Source organism: Lineus longissimus, chromosome 1, assembly GCF_910592395.1.
Source record: "Lineus longissimus chromosome 1, tnLinLong1.2, whole genome shotgun sequence".
Taxonomy (NCBI): Eukaryota; Metazoa; Nemertea; class Pilidiophora; order Heteronemertea; family Lineidae; genus Lineus; species Lineus longissimus.
In genome coordinates, this window is record NC_088308.1 from 29,354,575 (window position 1) to 29,377,631 (window position 23,057).

The window sequence follows — 23,057 nt, forward strand, 5'->3', positions numbered from 1 at the left end:
CTCATCTGGTTGGTAATATCGCGGGCACTGATGCGAGGTTGCCACAATGGAAATAACCAGGGGTTAGTGTTTGCATATCAGGGATGTATGCCCAATACATTCATAATTGCATTGTTCGAAGCACTGGCAACCTAAAAGCAACTATTTTAATGGACTTACATCGATCTTTCAGCATCGGGTTACATTTGACGGCAAGCCTTTGTAGTTGTTCTCAAACAACAGACATTTGATTTTTCTTCTAATTCGAATTACATGTAGATGCCCTACTTGAATATGGTTATGATTGTTCCATGTACAAAATGACTTTTTAAACGGTTTCGCGGTCGATGGCAGATCTTTCAACTTGGTTCTATATCATGTCATGTCATTTAACCGAAAATGGTCTGTCAGCTGAAACGTGTCAAAACCTTTAGAAAGTGGCCCAACAAACTTGTCAGAGACTCGTAGTTATCACATTTTAAACATATTCTATGTCTCATTACCTTTGACAGACACGTTAGAGGTCAGCCAAAATTGGCCTGAAGTTGTTGAATGTGAATGGATGACTACTCGTCAGCTTGAATCTAGGTCGGGAGGAGGGTCCAGGAAGAAAAGCCTCTTCATGAATGGAACGACACGCCGTTGTGAGGACAAAACAAGCGTGAATGATATGAGAATGAGTGTTCTACCATTATGTACTGGGACTGTTATAACCCTGCTTATATTGATATATGCTTGTATGGTAGTTCTCGCGGCAACCTCTTATGGTACTCACTCCATGGCTATGAGTATTGAGATCTCGCGGCAACCTCTTAAGTCTATCAGTCATTCATGGTACTCACTCAATGGCTATATCATGAGTATTGAGATAACCTATGGTAACCTAGGGTGCCCTGTGTATCTGATGTATAACAATCATAGCTCTCTATGAGATGTTAGGGTAACCGGTGTATCTGATGTATACACTCATAGCTCTCTATGAGATGTTAGGGTGCCCTGTGTATCTGATGTATACACTCATAGCTCTCTATGAGATGTTAGGGTAACCTGTGTATCTGATGTATACACTCATAGCTCTCTATGAGATGTTAGGGTAACCTGTGTATCTGATGTATACACTCATAGCTCTCATGGCGAGCAGTTATTTCCCGCCTTGGCTCATTTAGTGAAATGGGAGGTACATGTACAGAGTCAGCCATGAGGGAGTGCACCCATAAGGTTTCCGAAACAATGTGCGATCAATACATTAAATAGGAAATTCACCAATTGCACCCATGTAACACCGACTCAAATAATCAGACCACTAAATTATAATGTTCTTTTCCTCGACACAGCTGCGAGGTGTTAAATGTGTACAAAGGGAAAGTTGTGTATTTTTGGTATTTTTAAATTAGTTCAGTGTCCGAAAGGAAACGGTCCGCATAACTTCACATGACCAGTCAATGTAGTGACTTGCCGGTGTGTACCTAAAGGGTGAGTGACATGTTAGCCTGATCACTGAACATCCAATGACATAGAAACCAATAAAAGTTCTTCACGTAATTTCCTTGTCCTCACCTGCGGAGTAAACCATAGCCAAGCACCCACTAGCACGACCAACCTGGACTTTTTTATAAGCAACATTCTCTTGGTGTGTGCTTTAACTGAATGCATTTAACGCTACACTAAAATGGCTGTCAGCTGACGAATGTCCCTGTTGGGTGTCTAATGCAAAGTATGAAATCATCTGATCCATATGACTGATGTTAACATGTTTGAATGGGCTGGATTTTGAACGAATTTTATTACAATAAATAAACAGCCTGGCCAACGCCCAGTCGTAGATGGGAACAGTCGAAGGAGTAGACGAGCGCACAAGAAACACGACGGCCCGAGAACCCAAAAATAAGAAGCCAATGATCCATGCAGCTGCTTGTAGGAAACCATGTTCTATAATTATTGGCTGAGGCAGATGTTGGTCTTCATTAGCTTTAGATGTACAAGGACCTGCTATGTCTTTGTTGAGAATGTGATTACCTTTGTTTTCGTCTCACTCTGGCCGACGAATATATATGTCTGTATGCAGAGGGTTTTTTCAACCATAAATACTGTACTGTCGGTTGTACACGAATATTGTGTTATGACAGTACAAATGGCCTTCAGAAGAGCACCATCAGCAAGGGGCGCGCGTAGCCCACATCATGTTGTCTGGAGAGCAAGGAGTACAAATGGCCTTCAGAAGAGCACCATCAGCAAGGGGCGCGCGTAGCCCACATCATGTTGTCTGGAGAGCAAGGAGTACAAATGGCCTTCAGAAGAGCACCATCACCAAGGGGCGCGCGTAGCCCACATCATGTTGTCTGGAGAGCAAGGAGTACAAATTGCCTCTGGTTAGGCCAAGCATCTGATGAATAGAAATGTGCTGGGATACACGGGGTGGCCAATGCAGAAGTGTCCCACTTATTACAGATGAAAAGACAAGGAATGGTGTTAGATGAAAGCTGTACATTTTGCCCGTGTCTGGGGTTATCTGAGGGTTGTTGGCAGCATTGTTATTGGACAATAGACTCTCCTGCGATCGGGATGCGATGGTTCGTCTCTGTCACCATTAATCGTGTCTGATGCCGCTCTGGGTACACAGGCTGAATGCGGTAGACAATTGCCAAGCAAAACGGACATTGTCAGCTTAGGAGATTGAAGACGAAAATACCACTAAAGAGGTAAAACACAAATTAGGTCGGGGAGAAAGAAAGCAAAAGACCCCGGGCTTGAAATAGTAGCGGTTAGCGCTTGATATAAGGGTCGTTTCCATCGTCTAAGAGGGAAGGGTTGCTAGACTCTCACTGACTTGGGAACAAGAAACAAAAAAATATAAAATTAATGGGATAACAAGGATCGCCTCAGTAAATTTCACCTGGCCTTCTGTCGCGGAGCCTGGTTTGAATGAGCAGAAGCCACCCTGAGATGGATCACCTTCTTTCAATAATAAAAGAAGGTTTAGTATAGTTAGTGATTTGTTGGCGGATGTGGGAAAGGGAACGTGGTTCTGACGGGTTATAGGCTGTTTTTCTCAATTAGATTACGTACTACGAAGTACTGATAAAGCGTTAGGTCTGGAACCTTCCTTTGAACTGGGCAAGCGGAAAGTACAATGCGCAATGTATACACATTATATGCCTAATGAATGTATCATACACCATTTGCTCCCATGCATTGTCTTGTGTCTGTTCAGATTGTTACCCCTCGGGCGACTCCCTCAAACATATTATATTTTTCAAAAGGGGAAATATCAATACCAGCCAGCAACTGTCTCAACTATTCAAATGAACGGACATGTACAAAGAACGCATTGAGATCATGATGTTGTATTGTTTTTTTATGTCTTAGCCTGCAGATGATATTTCCAATCATTTGAAGACGAGAGGACATGCTCTTATTTTAACCACAGGATCGAGCCATGCAAAGTAGATAATTATTGTGTTTTTATCAGCACATGTTCATGACCTAGAAGGGCCAGGAAAATCAAAGTAAGCAATATCCGTGTTTGGATCTTACACATAAATACTAAATACCATCGGTCAATATTAGTATGGGGCATCTACCTAATGCAGTGGAGATCCATGGCGAAGGCTTCAGAATGAACGGCTTACGGTCTATTATGGTTAAAGGGTTTCTTGAGCCGCCAAACCGTCATAAAACATAACAACTCATGTAACAAGGCACAAATAATGCGTAACTTGATTTGGCAACAATATGTAAAGTGTTACACGAATTTCATTGATTGGCTTCACTTCGTGTGTAATGTTGCATTGGGGTTGGTCATTCCGAACACTACAGCTTGTCAGCTCGAAATTGTTCTTGTATTAACGTCATTGAGGGTCATCTGATGAGCTGTTAAAGTGATTCTCCTGGATTAGACAGATGCTGTTGCCTTTTCGAGACCAGTAATCTAATTTATCCCATCCCATTTAATTGCCACTCGCTCGGGGATTTCACAATGACATTTCAGCCACAAAGACGCAAATTAAATCTACCAGAATTGTACTAAACAATTTTTGATGGATTTTTGAATAAATAATGTATTTTTTAGTATTTAGTATGCCAATTAGAAATATTTCAACTGATGATAAGCAACATCTTTGTTCTGGTGGTACATGGTATGGTGTTGACCACGAGAGAGCCTTCAATATGACGCTTTCTAACTCAAACCATCAGTGCGTATACATAACTACAATTGATAACAGAGGGAATGGAGCCATCTTCGTGAGAAGCACAATGACGGGAAGGTCCAGCTCCATTAAACATGCCCCAACAAAACGGTCGTCTTCTTTTCTGCCTCCGTTTCAATGCATAGTAAAGACTCTACTCTACAAGTACTCATTGAAAGCCAACACATATCAAGCCGCCCTAGATGGTCATCACCAAGCCCAATGATTTCCTCCCAAGTTCTTAGTTTCCCTAATTCAATTTCCGGCCTTGTTCACTGCTGTCACTAAGTAAGTGATACTGCCTTTTTTACCGAGAATGGCCATGCATCTCAATAACATGCTACCTTTAGGCTGACAAGAGGGCACTTGAGTGATATATGGAGTGCTCCTTTACTTCTGATACGTCACATATATGAGGTAACAAATTACCAGAACCTATTGGCATGTGCTCAATTGTTTAACCACATTCCGATCTAATTAAATCTCTCGAATTGGCTTCACTGGATGGTCTTTGCCAGTGCACGGTGCTCTTGGTTTCAAGCTGACGGATGCCAAGTGTCTTTGGTTGACACAATTCATTGATTCTAGCAGGATATTTGTAATGATATTTATTTTCAGAGCATTATTTTACTAGCTTCTTTGCAGTTGCTTAAATCATTCCGAAAGCTATAAGAGCGTGTTATCATCTGACACCTAGTTATACACTGTATATCAATAACAAGGCGAGAAATCACTCTCATTCCATACGTGAATCGACAATACCCAACGATCTAATTAAGTAAAATGCATTGTAATATAATGCGTCTCGAGCAGGAGGTCTAAAATATCATGGCAAGCTCCATTGTGCTAAAACATATTAAAAGATATGTTTTCGTAAAATAGCTTTGAAACTTATATGTACGCCTACGAGACAGAGATGTGGAATGCGAATCGTAATCCGAATCGCACTCTTACAATCGATGCAAACTTCTCCAACAAGGCTCACAATGGAAGAAATGATATCAGCAGTGCATTAGAGAGCTCATAGTTGTTCATATTGTAAACAGAAGCAAGAACTGCGAGATGGAAAGGGACCGAATATTCATGGATAGCAATTGATTTCGAAATTTGTCCGTGCATTAAACCAAAATTATCCCGTTTACGAAAGTGATCATGACTATTCAAGTAAATAAAGGACCCCATTGATTATGTAATTAACGGGCATTTCTCAAAGAAATAAATTAAATCATGGGGCAGCTCACTACACCATACAAGCATGGATGTATTGTGAAGAGGTCTGTGATGGTTGCTATTGTGGAATGCTGCACTGAGTAAAGCATTCTTTCCAAACCCAAACATGCAACCTGAACGTCCGACCTTCAAATCTCCCACCACAGTTTGCATGATGGATGTCAGAGAAAGAAAATCCGCAGTTTACATTTTTCATTGCCAAAAGTTCATCATAAAACATTATAAAGATAATCAGTTATCTGGCTTCATAATGAAGATTAAAGAGGCTGATTTAAATGTCCCCTGTTAGTATTTGTGAGCATAGCATGGCCAATGTTGGTAATGACATGCGATGGGGGACTGATACAAACTTGGGAACTGCCAAGTGCTAGATACCAAGTTAAACCGTTGATGACAGACCCTGTCGTAACAATAGAATATAAACATTTTAAGGCCAGGCATCGTCCAGGGTATATCTTCTTTCATTTGACAATATCAAGAGGTTAATGTAATTATTGTAGGGTATGGCTGTTGTTTAGATAGAATGCTTATTATATGAATATGAATAATAATGATGGATGTGTACGATATACGGCCATCGTTTACACACTAGTATGATTGCTATGGATGGTAAATTTCGTAAAAAAAGACTTTTTATCCCTCCATATCTTTCTGACATATAATATCTTATCAAACCTGAGCGAAGAGATGAACTTGTTGTTGTAGGGTCATGAAGACAATATGCGTGACATTGGATCGGAAATGAACATCTCTTTACCTTTTCCCATCCTAATGCAATGACGTATACAACAGTTGCCGACAAATAAGATCAAGGACAAGGGATGACAATGGCCTAATGCGCCACGTATACCATTGGCAGATTATAGCGCCGTGTAAAGCAGGCTGTGCTGCCAATAGCTTTGTTTTATAGAAAATCGCCTGGAGGTATGATTTCAGTTGGAATACTGTTTAGTCATCAGATAGCGTGTCTCTGAAACTAACCTCGCCCTGGAAACTTTGTTTTAATGTTTTGTATGGTAGAAATGCACTATCATCATCGTCACCAAGTTGACGAGGTTCGAGTCACAGTGGCGCCAGACAACATCGTAGGAACAGATTATTGCTGCTGCACAATAACAAAACTAATCGTAGTCGTGGAGGAAACTGAATGATCTGTAATTAGTATCACAGAATGCAACCGTAGCATTGATTACAATGAGACTCTGGCCGCCATGACACAAGGTATATTCTCGGCAGAGAAGCCAAGTGAACAAAGATTGCATATTGACAGAGCCATAAAGTCTATGCAAATCATTGATATTCATGAGTGAGACAAGAAGCAACCGCTAACATGTGCAAGTACCAATCGATCTTTTCTAAGCACGATGCGCTCAATCTTATTCAAGATGTTCTTTTCTCTCAGAGATTTGGGGAACCGCAAGAACTCGCAACGCTGGTCAAGCATCATTCCATTTATCATCACAGGACGCATCGAGCATCTCTATCTTCATCATCAAGGAGCGCATTGTCCGTCCCCCATCCGTGTGGGTTTGTCATGTTGAATACCAGTCAAGTTTTGGCAAAGGATTTGCATTGTAACAACACTAGTAATGGACTTGCTAATCAGTAAAGAAAATAAGGGACACTAACCAAAGACCTGTTTTAGTTAATAATGAGTCTCACTGACTGAATGCTTCCCTTCCTGCACGAGGCTAAACACCACGGCTTTTGTAAGCAATGATGACCGTAGATTAACTTGATCACGAAACCATTGGTACTCTCAGTCCAACTGTTCCAAGGCGATTTAGAGAGGGGCGGACCACCGTACAGATACCTCGTAGACTCTCATGATTACACCTATAGGAAAGTCAATTATCATGAACCTGCAGAGACAATACGATTTCCAGTCAATGCATTCCCCAATCAATTTGAGTTTGATTTTCACCTACTCTGTGTACGACTGACAATATGTTTTGTTTTACATATTAATTGACACATATTAATGAAAATTATCATGACAGTCATGCCATTCATAAAGAAGTTAGCACAATTTCTGTCTTCAAATTAAATATTTGTCAGATGAGAAATGGACAGACGTTAGCATTAGGAGCGGTGGGCGAGCCGTCGCGCTAACCACGAGACACCAAGAGGCGCCAGTGCGACAAGCTCACAGGGTTCAAGAGAAAAACTCAATGCCGTATCTCACAATTGATTACTAGAAAAATGGACAAAAGGACCAAAACCGTTTGTGTTTTCTTGTCGTTTGCTTCTGACAGTCATTCAGGATAAAGATGATAATTCAATGCTCAGGCTATTTATCATAGGGTGCACGATGAAAGTTCGTTGACTGCATCTCTAGTAGCTGACATATCTGCTATAGACTCGCTTGTTTTTGATCTATAATACTAGGATACGGATCTCTCTTTAGTCTATACTGTAATACAAGTATGATGTGGGAGTGTTGACGACATCATGTTTCCACCAACTTAGGTTTGGCCACCTGAGATGTTGGCAGTAACCGAATCGCGGCTTTCCAGTGCTTGTCTTCCCAAGTTGTTATGAGAAACGTTCTGGCTCTTTGGTCACTTGTTCGCTTATTTTAGGACCAACCGTCAATTTGTTTCACACAGAAAAGACTCGAGGATAATAATGTTACTAATCCACTATCCTTCCAAGAGGTTATTGCTAAGAGTGTCAGAACATCCATCATACCACATTTGGTGGTGCTGCAGCGTTAATCTACTGGTCGTTATTGTAGTTATTGCGCCTACATTTTGTCTCACATAGAAAAGGTTGATTTACGATGTCTTATTTGCATCTAAAACCTGTTAGCGTTACATTGGTATTGTCCACATGCCTCTCCTTGGCATGCAGGCGCGTTTGTCAAAGAAATGAGTGCTTTGCTTGGTACCTCAGTCACGTAAGCCTCGTACTGCTCACTGTTATTACATCGCATAGGATGGAAATGTGTTAATGTTATCTGCATTCACAGGTTACTTTGCCACCGGCAAAAGTACGCAGAAGTAAGCTGTTTTGAAGGTGATATTTATAGCACTTCCTGAACACTCACATTTCAAGAAAATGTTAGAGAGAAAAAAAACTCATAAAGCAATCGACACCACGAAAGTTTTGGTCACATCGAAAGTTGAGCTGATAACATCGTTCAATCTGCCCAAAATAAGGATGCTGTTCGTGTGTGTCACACAATGCATTTACCTTGCTGTAGATGGTTGCTGTTCGTGTGTTACACACAATGCATTTACTTGTTGGAGAGGATGCTGTTCGTGTGTTACACACAATGCATTTACCTGTTGGAGAGGATGCTGTTCGTGTGTTACACACAATGCATTTACTTGTTGGAGAGGATGCTGTTCGTGTGTGTCACACAATGCATTTACTTGTTGGAGAGGATGCTGTTCGTGTGTGTCACACAATGCATTCACTTGTTGGAGAGGATGCTGTTCGTGTGTGTCACCCAATGCATTCACTTGTTGGAGAGGATGCTGTTCGTGTGTGTCACACAATGCATTCACTTGTTGGAGAGGATGCTGTTCGTGTGTTACACACAATGCATTTACCTGTTGGAGAGGATGCTGTTCGTGTGTGTCACCCAATGCATTCACTTGTTGGAGAGGATGATGTTCGTGTGTGTCACACAATGCATTCATTTGTTGGAGAGGATGCTGTTCGTGTGTGTCACACAATGCATTCACTTGTTGGAGAGGATGCTGTTCGTGTGTGTCACACAATGCATTCACTTGTTGGAGAGGATGCTGTTCGTGTGTGTCACCCAATGCATTTACCTTGCTGCAAATTGTTGCTGTTCGTGTGTGTCACGCAATGAATTTAACATATACCCTCTCATCGACAGGTGTAGCAATCCCAATTATAGTCACTTGAAATTCATCACATGTGCGTCTATCATCAAAGTGAAGTACATATTCATTAAGTATACATGGATCTAATATCGATTGTGGATGTTGGACATGACATTTCACCTCAATTCAGTCGTAGGTCACTGTAATGGCGAGCATTTGATATCGTGTTCAGATAAGAGGTCAAGCAAACATTTCATTGATATTCATTCAAACGATGTTATCATTTGAACGCTTTGGATTGGACAGATGAAGACTTTGCACAGATGATAGTCCAGTCCGGAGCTGCTATCAGAGCTGAATCGTATGTAACCATCTTCCGAGTTATTTCAATAACTGCAGGTGTACGGGAAAACGAAATTGCTGTTAACATATTAAGCAAGGCATCATCTTTTTCATACTTGCATTGGGAAATTGATAAATGATTTTCCTTATGTTCAGCGGTGTTTATCCACCACCAGTAAACTATTTCCACAACCATAGCTACACAGTATCGACATTTGCTTACTTTGTAACGTGACGCTCTGCAAACATCTAACGAATGTTGAGAAACCAATACGTTAGAGACAAGGAGACGTGCGTCACTCACTTACAGGAGGATGTGACGAGAGAGTTGGTTCTCTCGATATCGTTAGGTATAGCATTACCTTGGAGAGATTCAAAGTTGTAACCTTGTTTGGAACACTAGAATATATTGTTTTGGATACTTCAACCAACGATGAGAGTGGTCTTGATATGCCATCACGTTTAAAGCCTTATTTTACACTGCTATCGAAATATCCATTTGGAAGACATCAGCCCTTTTACTCAAAGACTTCTCACCAACTTTCTTGATCCACGGCCCGAGTTGCATTCGTATGGTGAACCTATACTGACTTAAAAATCGCCAAACGATGACCAAAAAGCATTTTCTCAGGGAACAACGTAGTAAACAGGCCGTATCCCAGTCATTGCAAACATTGGTTGCCTATTGACAGCATCAAGTAACTGCAGGGTAAGCATTCCAAAAAGGGCGTGACCGTTTGAAAATATTTTCAAAACAAAAAACGGTCAAACGCGCTAAGATCTGGAGCAGACATTCTACTGAATGTGGGACACCTCGTCCAAGGTCCACCCCCGGCTCATGCTGGCAACATCTCCTTGACCTATCTTTAGTGGACCAGGGAGTTGTAAGATGACCTACTCACGCATATCTCGAACAGAAGACGGGCATTCACACACCATAATAACTTTCATTGTCATTATTCTAACAGGATCTCAGCCGTCCCAAATAGCTATTCTGGCCGGTACTCTATCTCACTCTCCCCCTGTTTCAGATCCGTCGAAGTGATGTGTCGCGTGATACTTTCAATTTACAGTTAGAAGTCTTAAAATGAGACTATGCTAAGATTTGATTATGAAAAGTGAGACTTGTGGTGGTTAGGCGACAGTCCCTCTCCCTTGTAATTAAAGACTGCTAAGGTGTCAAGCTAGGCTGTCTTGATTATGTCTTCGAGGATCTAGAATGTGCGTGCGCTGATTAATAAAGCTGCCGCCTTTTGTCTCACCTGACCAACGTGTCGTGAAAAACCAAGTCGATCTGAAACATTGTGACACCCTGCTGACGAATCTGCGGTGAAGTCCGTGGCGTTAATAGTCCGCTTCTAATGGGTCGCCTAGTCCGTTCTACAGCTCGCGCCCTTTGTTCATATGAGTCCGGTCGACTGAACCAGTGTGCAAATCGCAAGCTTTAATGAACACTTATATGAAGTTTATTGAAATGATAACATTGGTGTGATGATTGATATTGAAATGTACATGTCATCATCACTTGTTCGGCTCCCTGGAGTGCTAGAATGACTGATGCCTGAATTGGCCAGACTCTGTCAACAGCAGAAGTGGCTAAGTATCAGATATCGGTTCTTTCGCCAAACCAATCGTTTCCGTACTTCAACCAAATGTTTCCAACGCTGCTCCAGGATTATGTCACTACTCATTGGTGATTTCTGAGGCAGCAGATATAACCAGTATACTTCACGGGAAAAAAGCATTATTTCCTTTCGCTACTCATAGTTAAGAGTATGAGTATTTAGAGATACTATTTAAAACGCTTGATCACTGTTTCTACAACATATTGACATTGCCTCCAACACAAAGCTAACTTTAATTAAGATTGTATTTTTAATTACAAACAAACGGAAACACTTGTGATCTGTCTTTTAGAATCGTGGCGCCATATCGTTATCGATACTGATCAATGGCCAATTTGTACATGTACATGTATAATTGTGTTGTATTTCATTGTCAGCATCAACGTGAAGCGTTTAATTATCTTACTTTTAATCAATCAGGGAAGTAAAGGTGCGGAGTTCGGCGACGCCTCTTGCAAAGAGTTTCTTTGTTTTCGCTGCTCCCCTCTTGGAGCCGAGGCGGAGACAAAACATTCAAATATCGACCCCAGTTTCCAATTACACGAGTTTTCGTTTAGAGTGTCCTTCAACGTTAGTTGGTTACGGGAGGCCTTTTGAAGGCAATGGAGTGCGAAAAAGAACCGCGTAACCTAGATCAGTGTACCCCGTACAATACAGCAGGTAAAGTGATGCCTATTAACTGGAGAGGGAAACATGTTCTTATACAACACTGATACAGCAAATAGAAAATGTCGAATGAATTCGAAAAGGCCGTCGCGTGACAATGGTGGAATTAGCCCAAGTGTACTTGTCGAAGAGAATATGCGCTTAAAGAGTCACCATAGGGCTGTTTAGTAATTGGGATCTGGTCTAAGCACGGCGTGTATCCCGCTATAGCTGCCTAAGTGGACTTGAGGGAAATGATATATGCCAAGAAAGCACACGAGCTGGAAAAATATTGGTAGTAGTCGTCTTGGGAGACTCAAGTTTGGACTCGGTTTGTAACATGGACAAGAGAAGAAAATGGACTTGTATCTTGCATGTGGGTCGCAAACACTTATTTCATTACGCATTTCCATATCTTGGAACCGACCTGTAATTGGTGTTACTCATCTGGAGCACAGAGATTAATTAGAAGAGAAAAAGTGGTCCGATCGGCAGCAATGGCTATTTCCAAAGTTTACCCCCGAGATCTTGGTGACATTAGACGTCTCTGGGGTCCTCCTTAGTATCTCTGGCTGCGGTCGTAAAAGGTACATCATCAACCAAACGACCCGAGGATGCCCGCCGGCTCCAGACGGATCGCTTTCCCCATTGTCAGACAACTCGGACACATGCTCAACGTTCGTCTCTAATTGGGTCCGAGTTGATTGCATTATTCACCGCCAATAGTGCCAGTACAGTGCATCTGGACTTCTCAATTAGCCTCGGATGAACCCTCATGTAGCATCCGCGGGTTACAAAATTACTTTTGTTTTTGAGACGAGTTTAAGGCGTTCTACACACGAGATGAGCCGATGTCATTGGGATATAATGAAAAGATGATTGTTAGTCAGCCGGTTCAATTACTCGATTACATTACAACAACAAGATTATCCCTCGTTGAATCATGTCTTGGAATAACTCTCTGCCTTGAAGTGTCTGTTCCTGTCAGATTCAACAGTGTAATTGCCTTCCAAACGCTGCCAAGTTGGAATTTGATGACCTGTAACCAGTATTTTAATTGAGATTAATGTACACAAGGTTGCCTTGATATGTTTACTCTCTCCGTGTCTTTGTGTACTCCCAGTATCTGGTTTCGCTTGTAGAAAAACAGCAATTAATAGCCTGTTTATTAAGTGCTAGCTAATTCTTGCTAAACATGCTTTAACCGGCTTCTGATGGCCTCTTGAGGCCGATAACTGCCACAGGAACACCAGTATGTTTGTGTGTTTTCGCAGCAACAGCGAAGAGGGAAATAAATACAAATGTAAATAAAATAGACAATCACCATCAGTGTGGATGTAAGTAAGTAATATTAGCTGCTGAATCAGCGTAGAGCTCTGCTGGTGTTAGCAATTCGGTTTTAGATCTGTCATCCATTGCAGTGGAGGATGTATGCACTGCGACATCAAACGGCGTCGGCTCCTTTGCCCATTCCCCAACCCCAAAAACTACTGATATAAATGCATACGCTGAAGAAAGACGGGCACCAAGCAGCAATTGGCTGTCTGATCTCGACATGATGACATCTTAACTTTCTTGTTGACCTCCAAAGTGTTTAAATGTTTGGTTAGATTCACGTCAAGTCAACAGACTGCTACAAAGCGCGGCACTTCGATCAACATTGCTTACTAATCGTCGCTATTCACTCCTTGTTTGCTTGTACGTGACTAATGGGAGATTCTCCATTCCAACCGACTTCATCAAATACTGATTTTCAATAGAAGCGTTTCCAGTGGTGAAAACAAAGCTGAGATAGCTACTTGTTGGACATGTAGCTGCCTGATTGTTTATACAGCACACTGACTTCATGCCCTTCTCACTTACCACGAGTGCCTTTTGATTTCCCGTCGTTTTTTTATGTTGTTAATCACTGTCTTGGCTAATTAGGCTGGGTTCACCGGATCAATCATCTCAATCAGCATCTTGATTGTAGATCAAGTTTGCCTTGTGGACACAGGACGGACTCGTAAGAGTGGTAAGTTTAAGGACGGGCAGGGAAGGGTGGCTAACTTAAAGACGGGCGGTTAAAGGACGGACTGTGAAGAGTGGCTAACTTAAAGACGGGCGGCTAAAGGATGGACTGTGAAGAGTGGCTAAGATAAAGACGGACGGGGAGAGAGGTGAAGTTTAAGGACGGGCTGGGAAGGGTGGCTAACTTAAAGACGGGCGGTTAAAGGATGGACTGTGAAGAGTGGCTAAGATAAAGACGGACGGGGAGAGAGGTGAAGTTTAAGGACGGGCTGGGAAGGGTGGCTAACTTAAAGACGGGCGGTAAAGGACGGACTGTGAAGAGTGGCTAAGATAAAGACGGACGGGGAGAGAGGTGAAGTTTAAGGACGGGCTGGGAAGGGTGGCTAACTTAAAGACGGGCGGTAAAGGACGGACTGTGAAGAGTGGCTAAGATAAAGACGGACGGGGAGAGAGGTGAAGTTTAAGGACGGGCAGGGAAGGGTGGCTAACTTAAAGACGGGCGGTTAAAGGACGGACTGTGAAGAGTGGCTAAGATAAAGACAGATGGGGAGAGTGGTGAAGTTTAAGGACGGGCTGGGAATGGTGGCTTAGTTAAAGACGGACGGGGAGAGTGGTGAATTGTGGTGGATTACTGATGTACTAAACTGCTGCCGATCCATCCTGTGGGTTATAGGCCAGTGGCGAGGAACCCATCGCATGGTGATGAAGAGGATTCACTGTGCATTTAGTGCCATTGCCTGGATCGTAGGCAATTGACTGGTATATTGGTATTGGCAGAACTTGTTGCCGTCTTCTTGCTGATTACCTTATCGCTGCTCAATGTTCCCCGGATCTCATAACTTGGTTAGGGGAGATGTGGTTATGTGTGCCTTAACCACAGCTAATGATCTCTCATTACTAAGCCAATCAAATGATTCTATACAATCAGCTCACCCATAAACATTTTCTGGTTTCTTAGTGGAATAAGATATCTGGTCTTTGGTGAGCCGCACACTAAGGACGCATGCATTTTGACAATCGCTGCCATCTTTTTCTCATAGTGGGAGTGTCCCCCCTCTCATATCAGCAAATTACACCATGGCAGGTTGGGAACAAACTGGTACAAGCTTACAGGCAACGCCAGCATGTTAATGAGAGATCATTGCTAGCTACGTTAGGGAAATGAATTGGCCAAGGTTCGGAGCTTTTATGTTCGGTTTAGCATCCTTGTATTGACAGGTTCACGAAATGGTGGCTATTTTACCACACTTGCTAAGGAATAACCACTCAGTCTTTAACATGGAAACTAGAAACAATATCACTGTATATCGTATCAACATAGGAAAAGGCACAACGTAGCAGAAACTCGACGGCTGATAACAGAGATTGGAACATTAGTACAGTTTCTGCTGACACTCGACTGTAACGGCCAAGCCATCCTAACGAGAAACAAGTTGCAAACGCAACACTCCATTAAAACGTTCCAATGGAGTTCATTATTCAGCGTTCTTACCCTGCAAGTATTTAGAACCATTTTCAAGTCAAAGATTGATGCCGTTGTCATTCTCCTACATAGAGTTGCCATCCATCAACCACACCCCCACCTCCACGCATTGCATTCACTCGACTGTCGTATGTAAGCGGAGGTTGTAACAGCTGAAGTCGGGACAGCATCATCTTGCCCCGAAGGGAGTATTTATACAGAACTCTATTAACGGGACGTCATGGCCCACTGGTCATTAATGAACCAATCGAGGCAATCAGAGAAATAGGACGACCATGCAACATCGTATAGGTAGGTATGGATTTGGTGGTGGCGTGTTCATCCGTCTTCCGGTCTTGCTGGTGCAGCCCGCACTCACAGCCATCACGGCTACTCAAGGGGGGCTTTCTTATTTGCTTACATCAAAACAAGTGGTTGCTGAAGCAACATTTATTTGCAATTTTCTTCATCTAAAAGTAATGTTGTATGAGTCACCAGCTATCGGGTATATTGTTTAAAGGAAAGGCGTTAATGGCTGGTTCTGTCATGAGTATTGATAGAGAGCAGGGAGTTACAGAAGGAAAGTCAAGGAAAATCTCAGAGGAAACATTACGCCTTATTTTTGATAATATATTCATCACTCCATTAGCGTATGTTTTGGAGATCCCGGACCCCGGTGCAGTCTTGAGTAAGGAGGGTTCTCAGTATGGCCATATACGTGCATTCGTCACATAAATTATCATGTGCCGAAACCCAGTAACCTTCAGAATGGCAAGAGCACTAATTATCACGGTGTTAATCTCAAAAGAAATCACTCTTCTACCGACCCCTTCACTGGCAGTTGTTAAGGTCCACTAGAACATGGCTGACGCAATACAGGAAAAGAATGAATCTTTTCCGGCCAGAAAGATCCTTAAATGGATTGGATCATCTAGTGAGATGTGACAAGGAACCCACCCTGTTGGTTTGTCAAGAAACGGATGTCCTTTGGTTGTTGCATGTCGCCTGCGGTTTAATGAGATTCCCGGTCTGCCGCGGTGTGACCACCTCAAGGATGGCGTGTGCGACACTTTGTTACGGCACCATGTTCGGACGATTTCTATATACGGTAGTATGTTTCGACTACAAAGCATTTTTCAATATTTCGGTCTCTTTTTTATCTGAGAGGTTAGCCCTAGATCTCGCAACTATTTGGCTTACAACTAGTTCATCATCGATGTCATCACTCTGATACTAACCCAATCAGGCCTTTTCATGATATTACCAAATCACATCAAGTCATTACCGCCGTGCACATCGATGAATCGCCACGAGCAGAGCATTCACTGTTAGAAAAATGTTTATCCTAGCTAAATAACAAGAGCAAACTCATGATGACACTAACGCTTCGTGTGCTGCAAACACCATTCAGGCAATGTGTTAAATTATAACATTTTATCAACAGTATTTAACGCATTCGGACATGTACATTAACACGAATCGCTCTTTCTGACGGTGGTGGGAAAAGTGGTAAAAGCATTCAGCTAACATACCATTGCATGTTGATTTCTGTTTTGCTATCATATGTTAAGTGCGTGTTTACCAGTCTGTAATGTAAAATACTGTATAAAGCGTGGAGTGAACTCCACTTCTGTAGCCTAAATATGCATGTTGAGAATGTTGAACTGTGTCGAGAATGAATTTGTCACCTCCATCGCGTGACAGGAGTCGGGTTCATTTAACATGGCTAAGGTTGACGCGACAACCTGCAAATAACTTCACTTGTGTATTGCTGGTTAATGAGCAGGTCCAAAGAGCACAGCGTAATATAGATGTGGTTGTTATATTAGTCTAACGGCGAGGTAGAACGCCTAACCCATCGGTTATGATGATCAGCCAATCTGGAAACCAGAGAAAAATAGTACTGGGGGTCTGCTGTTCAGCAGATGTCGAGCTTTAAATGAATTCATGGATTGAGGTTTACAACATACAGGAAAACCAGAAGAAACTCTATTAGAAATTGCTATCGCAAGCATACTGATCTTACTAGCCGCAACTGAGCTCTGAACGAAGATCAGGTCTCCGTCTCGGCCCAGACTGCCGCAGTCAGGTAGGGCAATGAGAGGAAACCAGATGTAATCAGTTTATGATATCACGGTCTAAGATCGATTAGTTGCCATTAGGTGTCATTTGAGCGACACTTGAAGAAACGCTCCTTCAAAACGCAAACTCTCCGGTGCCGTCTCCGTCTAGCTGTACGCGGGCGTTCGCGCGTAAGTTTTTGCCTGCATCCAGACCGTCGCAAGCGATAGTTGTTACGAATTAGCACCTACTCCACATGGCACAGACTTTCAAGGTTGCAACTCATGGCTCCAACGAACTTGATGAAAGTCAAACTTCACCATTCAGTTGGTTAGTCATCAGAAAAAGAATAATTTTCCGATGGACGAGTAAAATTAACTAAAACGAGAACTGTGTGCACATCTCGATGTTTCCTGTTGAGCACTGATATACGCTGCGCTACATGGCAGTATGCTACGCTAAGTCTGTTCCATTTGTCCACTCTAATCGAATTGGATGTAATCGTGTTCAGAGTGATTAGGTCTTAGACGAGGACAATCGCTCTAAGTCATTGGTCAAGAGTAGGGTACTAAATGTTGATGATTTCCATGATCATAAACGACATGGAAATGATCAAGTGAACAACAATCACTTGCTCAGTACATGAATTCCAACCGAGAACCAATGAATAACGAGCTACGAAAGAAAGGTTTATAAAATATCATATTTTGAGTTTAAGTGGGTCTCTCTGTTGGTGCGAATGTATTGACATGATATTCATGAAACAAGCATCTTCACCACTTTCACTTCTCTGATTCATGTATCAAGAGTTCAAAAGGTCAATTTCTTGCTCCTTCTAATTCAAAAAAATTTGTTTCGAGGCCTTTAGTTTAATGTGTGGTTCGTGCTAGGCACGCAGCTGAGGAATGTTTACGTACTGAATAAGTCTGGGATAGGCCTTTCAATATTGGATCGATTTATTCTATGTCGCCCAACTTCGGAAAAAAACTGATGTTGTACTATGCAGAAAAAACCGAGAGGATTCGGATGGTTCGGAGCAAGACATCAAGGTGGCTTTCGGTATTTGGCCTAATGTGAGGCTGTCGCTTGTATAAGCGGCTCCTGTCAGGCCTCGAAGTTAGCATGGCTTTCGGGGCCGCGGCAGCGCAGCGAGTCTGGAGTATCAGATCAGTGATGGACAATAACAAGACACTGACTGTGCCCATTGCTGCTTTAGTCATAAGTTGTCACTTCTTTATCATGTTTATGTGGTCTGCTCCGGTGATCTCTTGATAGAGTTCTTGACTAATATTACCAACATATCCACCCCGGCGTGGTGGTAAAATTAGAGGAGATGCGTGGTGAGCAGCGGGTGGGATCAGCCGCTAACGGCTTCGACGGGCATCCCGAACTCTCTCATAATTGTCGTTTATAAGTTTCTTATCAATATAATTATGTACAGTCAGATCGTTGAAACTAATGAATTGATTTTCGACTAAAAAGACACATAAACAAATTAAACAAGCATTTAGAATTAATCCTGGACCAACCTATGGTAAGTAGATAACATGAGATTTCAAAGTACCTTTTTTTAATTTTTGCGGAGTCTTGGTCTTCCTAGGCTTTTGTCTATGAGCAAGTTTATGATCAATTAATCACTCGTTACAAAATACCTTGAACTTTGAATACAGTTAAGTCTTTTTTATCTAGTTTTGACATGAAATGGCATAACTTGGGATTTTTTATGGTTTTATCTTCAAAGGATTTTCTGTCTACAAGATATCAAATGCAATAATTATTTTTTATCGTATCAATTAAACAGATAAATCCAAGATTTCGTCATGTCTGTGATTCAGATATCAAGTCGGACCAACCAAGTTAACATTATTTAGTATGTTGCCCATTTTGTTTCTTTTTTTAAATCCAGTCTGATTTGTCCTTAAATACTCTTCAGATCTTCACTCCAGAAAAAGATTTTACGAATTTCTTTGAAAACTTTTTTGACTGACATCCACCCTAAAAAGTGTTTCTGGTAGCGGATTAAATTAAGAGTTGGATTTTCAGCTATCAGCAGTCGCAACACTTCTTGGTGGCAGGTTTGAACGTCTACTCCTGATGAACATTCAAGTTAAAAGCACAGACCGGGATTTCAAAGAGAGCAGTTGTTGTTTTTAATTTTCCAATAAAGCACTTGACTGGCAGAGTATAGAAAGCACTTTTGCCAATTTTAGTTGAAATTACATGTTTAGGGCCTTAATAAGTGGAATAAGTTTTGGAACGCTAGCTCTAATATCCCAGCAGTTGAAACAAATCTTAAATGAAGCGATGAAGTATAAAACAAGTATTTTAAATGGAGCTTTTCTTAAAGGGGTAAGAGTGAATGGGGCTAATCACATGGTAAATTAGGCATGCGACCCCAAGTGCATTAAACAAAGGTGAACAAGAGAATAAGATATATGGAAGAGGGGATACGGCAACAAAGCGTGACACTTACCTATACCATTCTAATCCAAGGTGATAGTAGCGATCAAAGAAGTGCACCTCCTTTCCAGCGGCTCGGATTTCCGGGTGTAAACGTAAAAATTGCAATAGGGCTCTGGTACCTCCCTTTTTGACGCCAATTATGATGGCCTGCGGTAACTTCCTCGTCTCCTTTACAGACCCGTACGATGCTCGAGTCCCAGCAACAGGACCAACCTTTGGTATTGTCCGAGGAGGGGGTAAAGAATAATCATCATTTTTATTTAAATCAGTATCCACAAAATCATGTTGTTGTTGGACAGTATCCTTGGGTTTTTTACTCTTCACCATATAAAGCCTGAGTTTGATATCACCTTTCCCTCTCTTGTTTGAATCTCCACTGAATATGTATTCTCCATTTGAGTCTTGTAGTAGTGTTTTTTGTAAGAATCGTCCCCTGGCGTACCGCAGGTCTCTCGCGGTGGACTCGTCAGGGTCGCCGTCATAGATGATGATACTGGAGCCTTGAGCGCGCATCCCGGGCTTGATAACGGCACAGCACGTAAAGCTGAGCGTGTAAACACTAAAGAAAACTATTCCCAACATGACACTGAATGCGAACAACTTTCTTCTAATTCTAAACCATCTTCTCACATCCATGCCCCATGCTAGCCGGATATATCAAGCTCCATTCTGTAACATGTTGCTGATGTGAACTTATTCCACAAATTTAGTTCAATGGTGACGAGAGGTGAGAATCCTTGCTTTTAGTCCAAACTGATAACGCACTAATAATACTGTCCTTTGCAAGAACGATACATCTTATCCTTGCACCTGAAAGTTTTGAACTGACATTCACATATCGAAATGGTTTGGGATTACCCACTAGTTGGTGTCACGTGGAGTGGCGTGCTTCCTGATTGGACGCCGTGCGTGGAGGAGGAGCATTACTCGTATGAATGGAAACTCCACAACTAACGCTTCCATCAGCGTCGATTGGACCTTGTATTATTTTGGAGAGGAGAGTTCAATGTATCTTGAGTACAGGTCTTACATTGTCTTACTCCAGTTGGAAGACCCCAACAGTAGTCCACTGTCCTCGAATTCCATAATGCCACAGCCACGACAGGCAAGAAATATGACTAATCCGATTTTGAAGACGCGTTGCTGTGCCACTTCTGTATAGCCCTCCTTCTCATCCCAGCGCGAACAGTCCAGGTTCCTTTTCTACTGCTAGTCGTGGTCTGCTCACTAATGCCTTAGCAAGTCACTACATATCGATCAAACTGGTTTGAAAGTGTGTCTCTCAAATTAATGTTAAGAGCTGTAAACGAGCTAGTATGTTTCCTGTTGGAATTGACGATGATCAAAACACCACATCGACGAAAGAATGTTTTATTTCTATTCTATGACTGTACGAATTTCTTTGACCAGCAAATTCCAGTTCCTGTCGGTCTGCGGTCAAACGATAGTGGCGCTGCCTGTCCATGAATGATTGTACTGAAGGATACGGCGGTGAGGGAAACATCGAATGAACGGGGAGGTGGCTATTTGGCAAGCCCGGCGTCTAAACAGCGAATTTGTTTCCATGAATGGATAACCGAACTCATTAATATTTATACTTGTCGAAGAGCTCATTATCATTCAATGGAAAAGCGGTAAACAACAACTACTGGAGTTATAGCGAAGGACCTCAGCAATGGACCCAATGCATTTATTACGCTTATCAGTTTAATAATCACATACTCGTGTATATACTGACAAGAACACGAGCTTAGTAAAAGAAAGTGAATTGAGAGCGAAAAAAAGGCTATTGTTAATTATGCGCATATCAATTCAAATATGATGTCACTGATGTGTTGCAAAGTCTCCGGCTCACCAAACAGGGCAAACTGGGTTGATTTTCAGTGGCTCTCTAAACAGGGCAAAAGAAGATGCCTGCTCGGCGAGTGGCTTGTCGTATATACCTGCCTTAATATTATTGAAGAGAGAGTCGCACCGTTTACAATGGAGATGACGAGACAGCTTGCTTGTTCCTTTGGTAGTTGGAGCAGCGGATCCAACGCCAGCGCAGTACCATCTCTCAGCGGAATAATCCGAGTCCCAGCCGATGTACATCACGGAGATCCCCACCCTCTTTTAATGATAGAATGGATAACGAACGTAAAGTGTTTCGCAACTGTTCTCTATACTCGAGAGTTCCTAAAGCTCACTCACTATTGTGCGTAAGTCGAAGAAAATACGGACGGTCGTCTGATCGTCCGAATGACATTTCAGGTAAGTCTGTTTGGGATGCCACCTGTCCGTAGCTAACTGAAGGAACAGCTCTCGGTGATACAATCAGTGGTGGAGCTCTTATCCAGATATTGCCCTATTTTGCAACACAACTTAAAAGGTTGTCTTTGATCGAAGTGATTTTGTCAATTAAGAAGTGTGTGAATAATTTACAAAGACCCTGAGCTAACTCAACCGCCACCCATACTAAATGAATGGAACTAAGATTACCATCATCTGAGGCCGACTTTGTTTCCAGGTTCGCTCCCGCAGAGCGCAATGCGCGCCCCTACGGTCGATCGCAGTATCCCCGCCTGATGGCACTAAAAATAAAGCTGGTTGGTTAGTTAATGACAATTAACAATAAACAATAGATTACATCAAAACTACATGTAGTATCAAGGACGATATTTACCACTTGCTTCATGATTATGATGAAATATGTGCAACAAAAACTTGTCATTACAGGATTAAATGAAAGCCAATTTGTTTGTGGATTAGTTTATATAGAGGTAGTTTTTTAGCAGGTACCAAAATATTGTATTATTTTGCGTTGGCGACAATAGCAGTTCAATGTGCTCATGACGTGACGAGAGCAAATCTCACGGGTGGGGCGGAAATTCGCCATATTGCTGACATCATCGGCGCCAACAACTGTTTCTTTCGACCCTGCCGGAGTAATGATTGTGTCTGACCCTGCTGACCTCGATTTTGAAAAACTTTTTAAAAAAGGTCATTCAAACGTTAAATCAACTGCAAAGATAATCTTTTATATCACTGAGGTATATACATACGATATGTTGACAAATATATGTACAACTATCGAAATATACGATTACTTGGAACTATTTCGGCTAATCACTTTGCCACCTGCGCGACCTTGTCACTATTGTAGCGCGCTCGTTTGCATACCGCATATAAGAGGCGAATAAAATCTCCATTTCAACATGAAAGTCTTGACAGTTCAGCGCTGAAGGTGTTTGAGTGTGGATCGGCTGGTCACGGG

At 42.1% G+C, this 23,057-nt stretch overlaps 1 protein-coding gene across 1 annotated transcript in view; it reads right to left on the reverse strand.

Annotated features, from left to right (window-relative positions):
- LOC135496483 (heparan sulfate glucosamine 3-O-sulfotransferase 6-like) overlaps nt 1-21,197 on the reverse strand; it is a 58,570-nt gene extending 37,373 nt beyond the window's left edge. Inside the window, exon 1 of the mRNA XM_064785846.1 lies at nt 19,812-21,197. Coding sequence (XP_064641916.1) covers nt 19,812-20,437 — 626 coding nt within the window. The 5' untranslated portion in view covers nt 20,438-21,197. The remainder of the gene's footprint in view (nt 1-19,811) is intronic.
- Between the last annotated feature and the right edge of the window lie 1,860 nt (nt 21,198-23,057).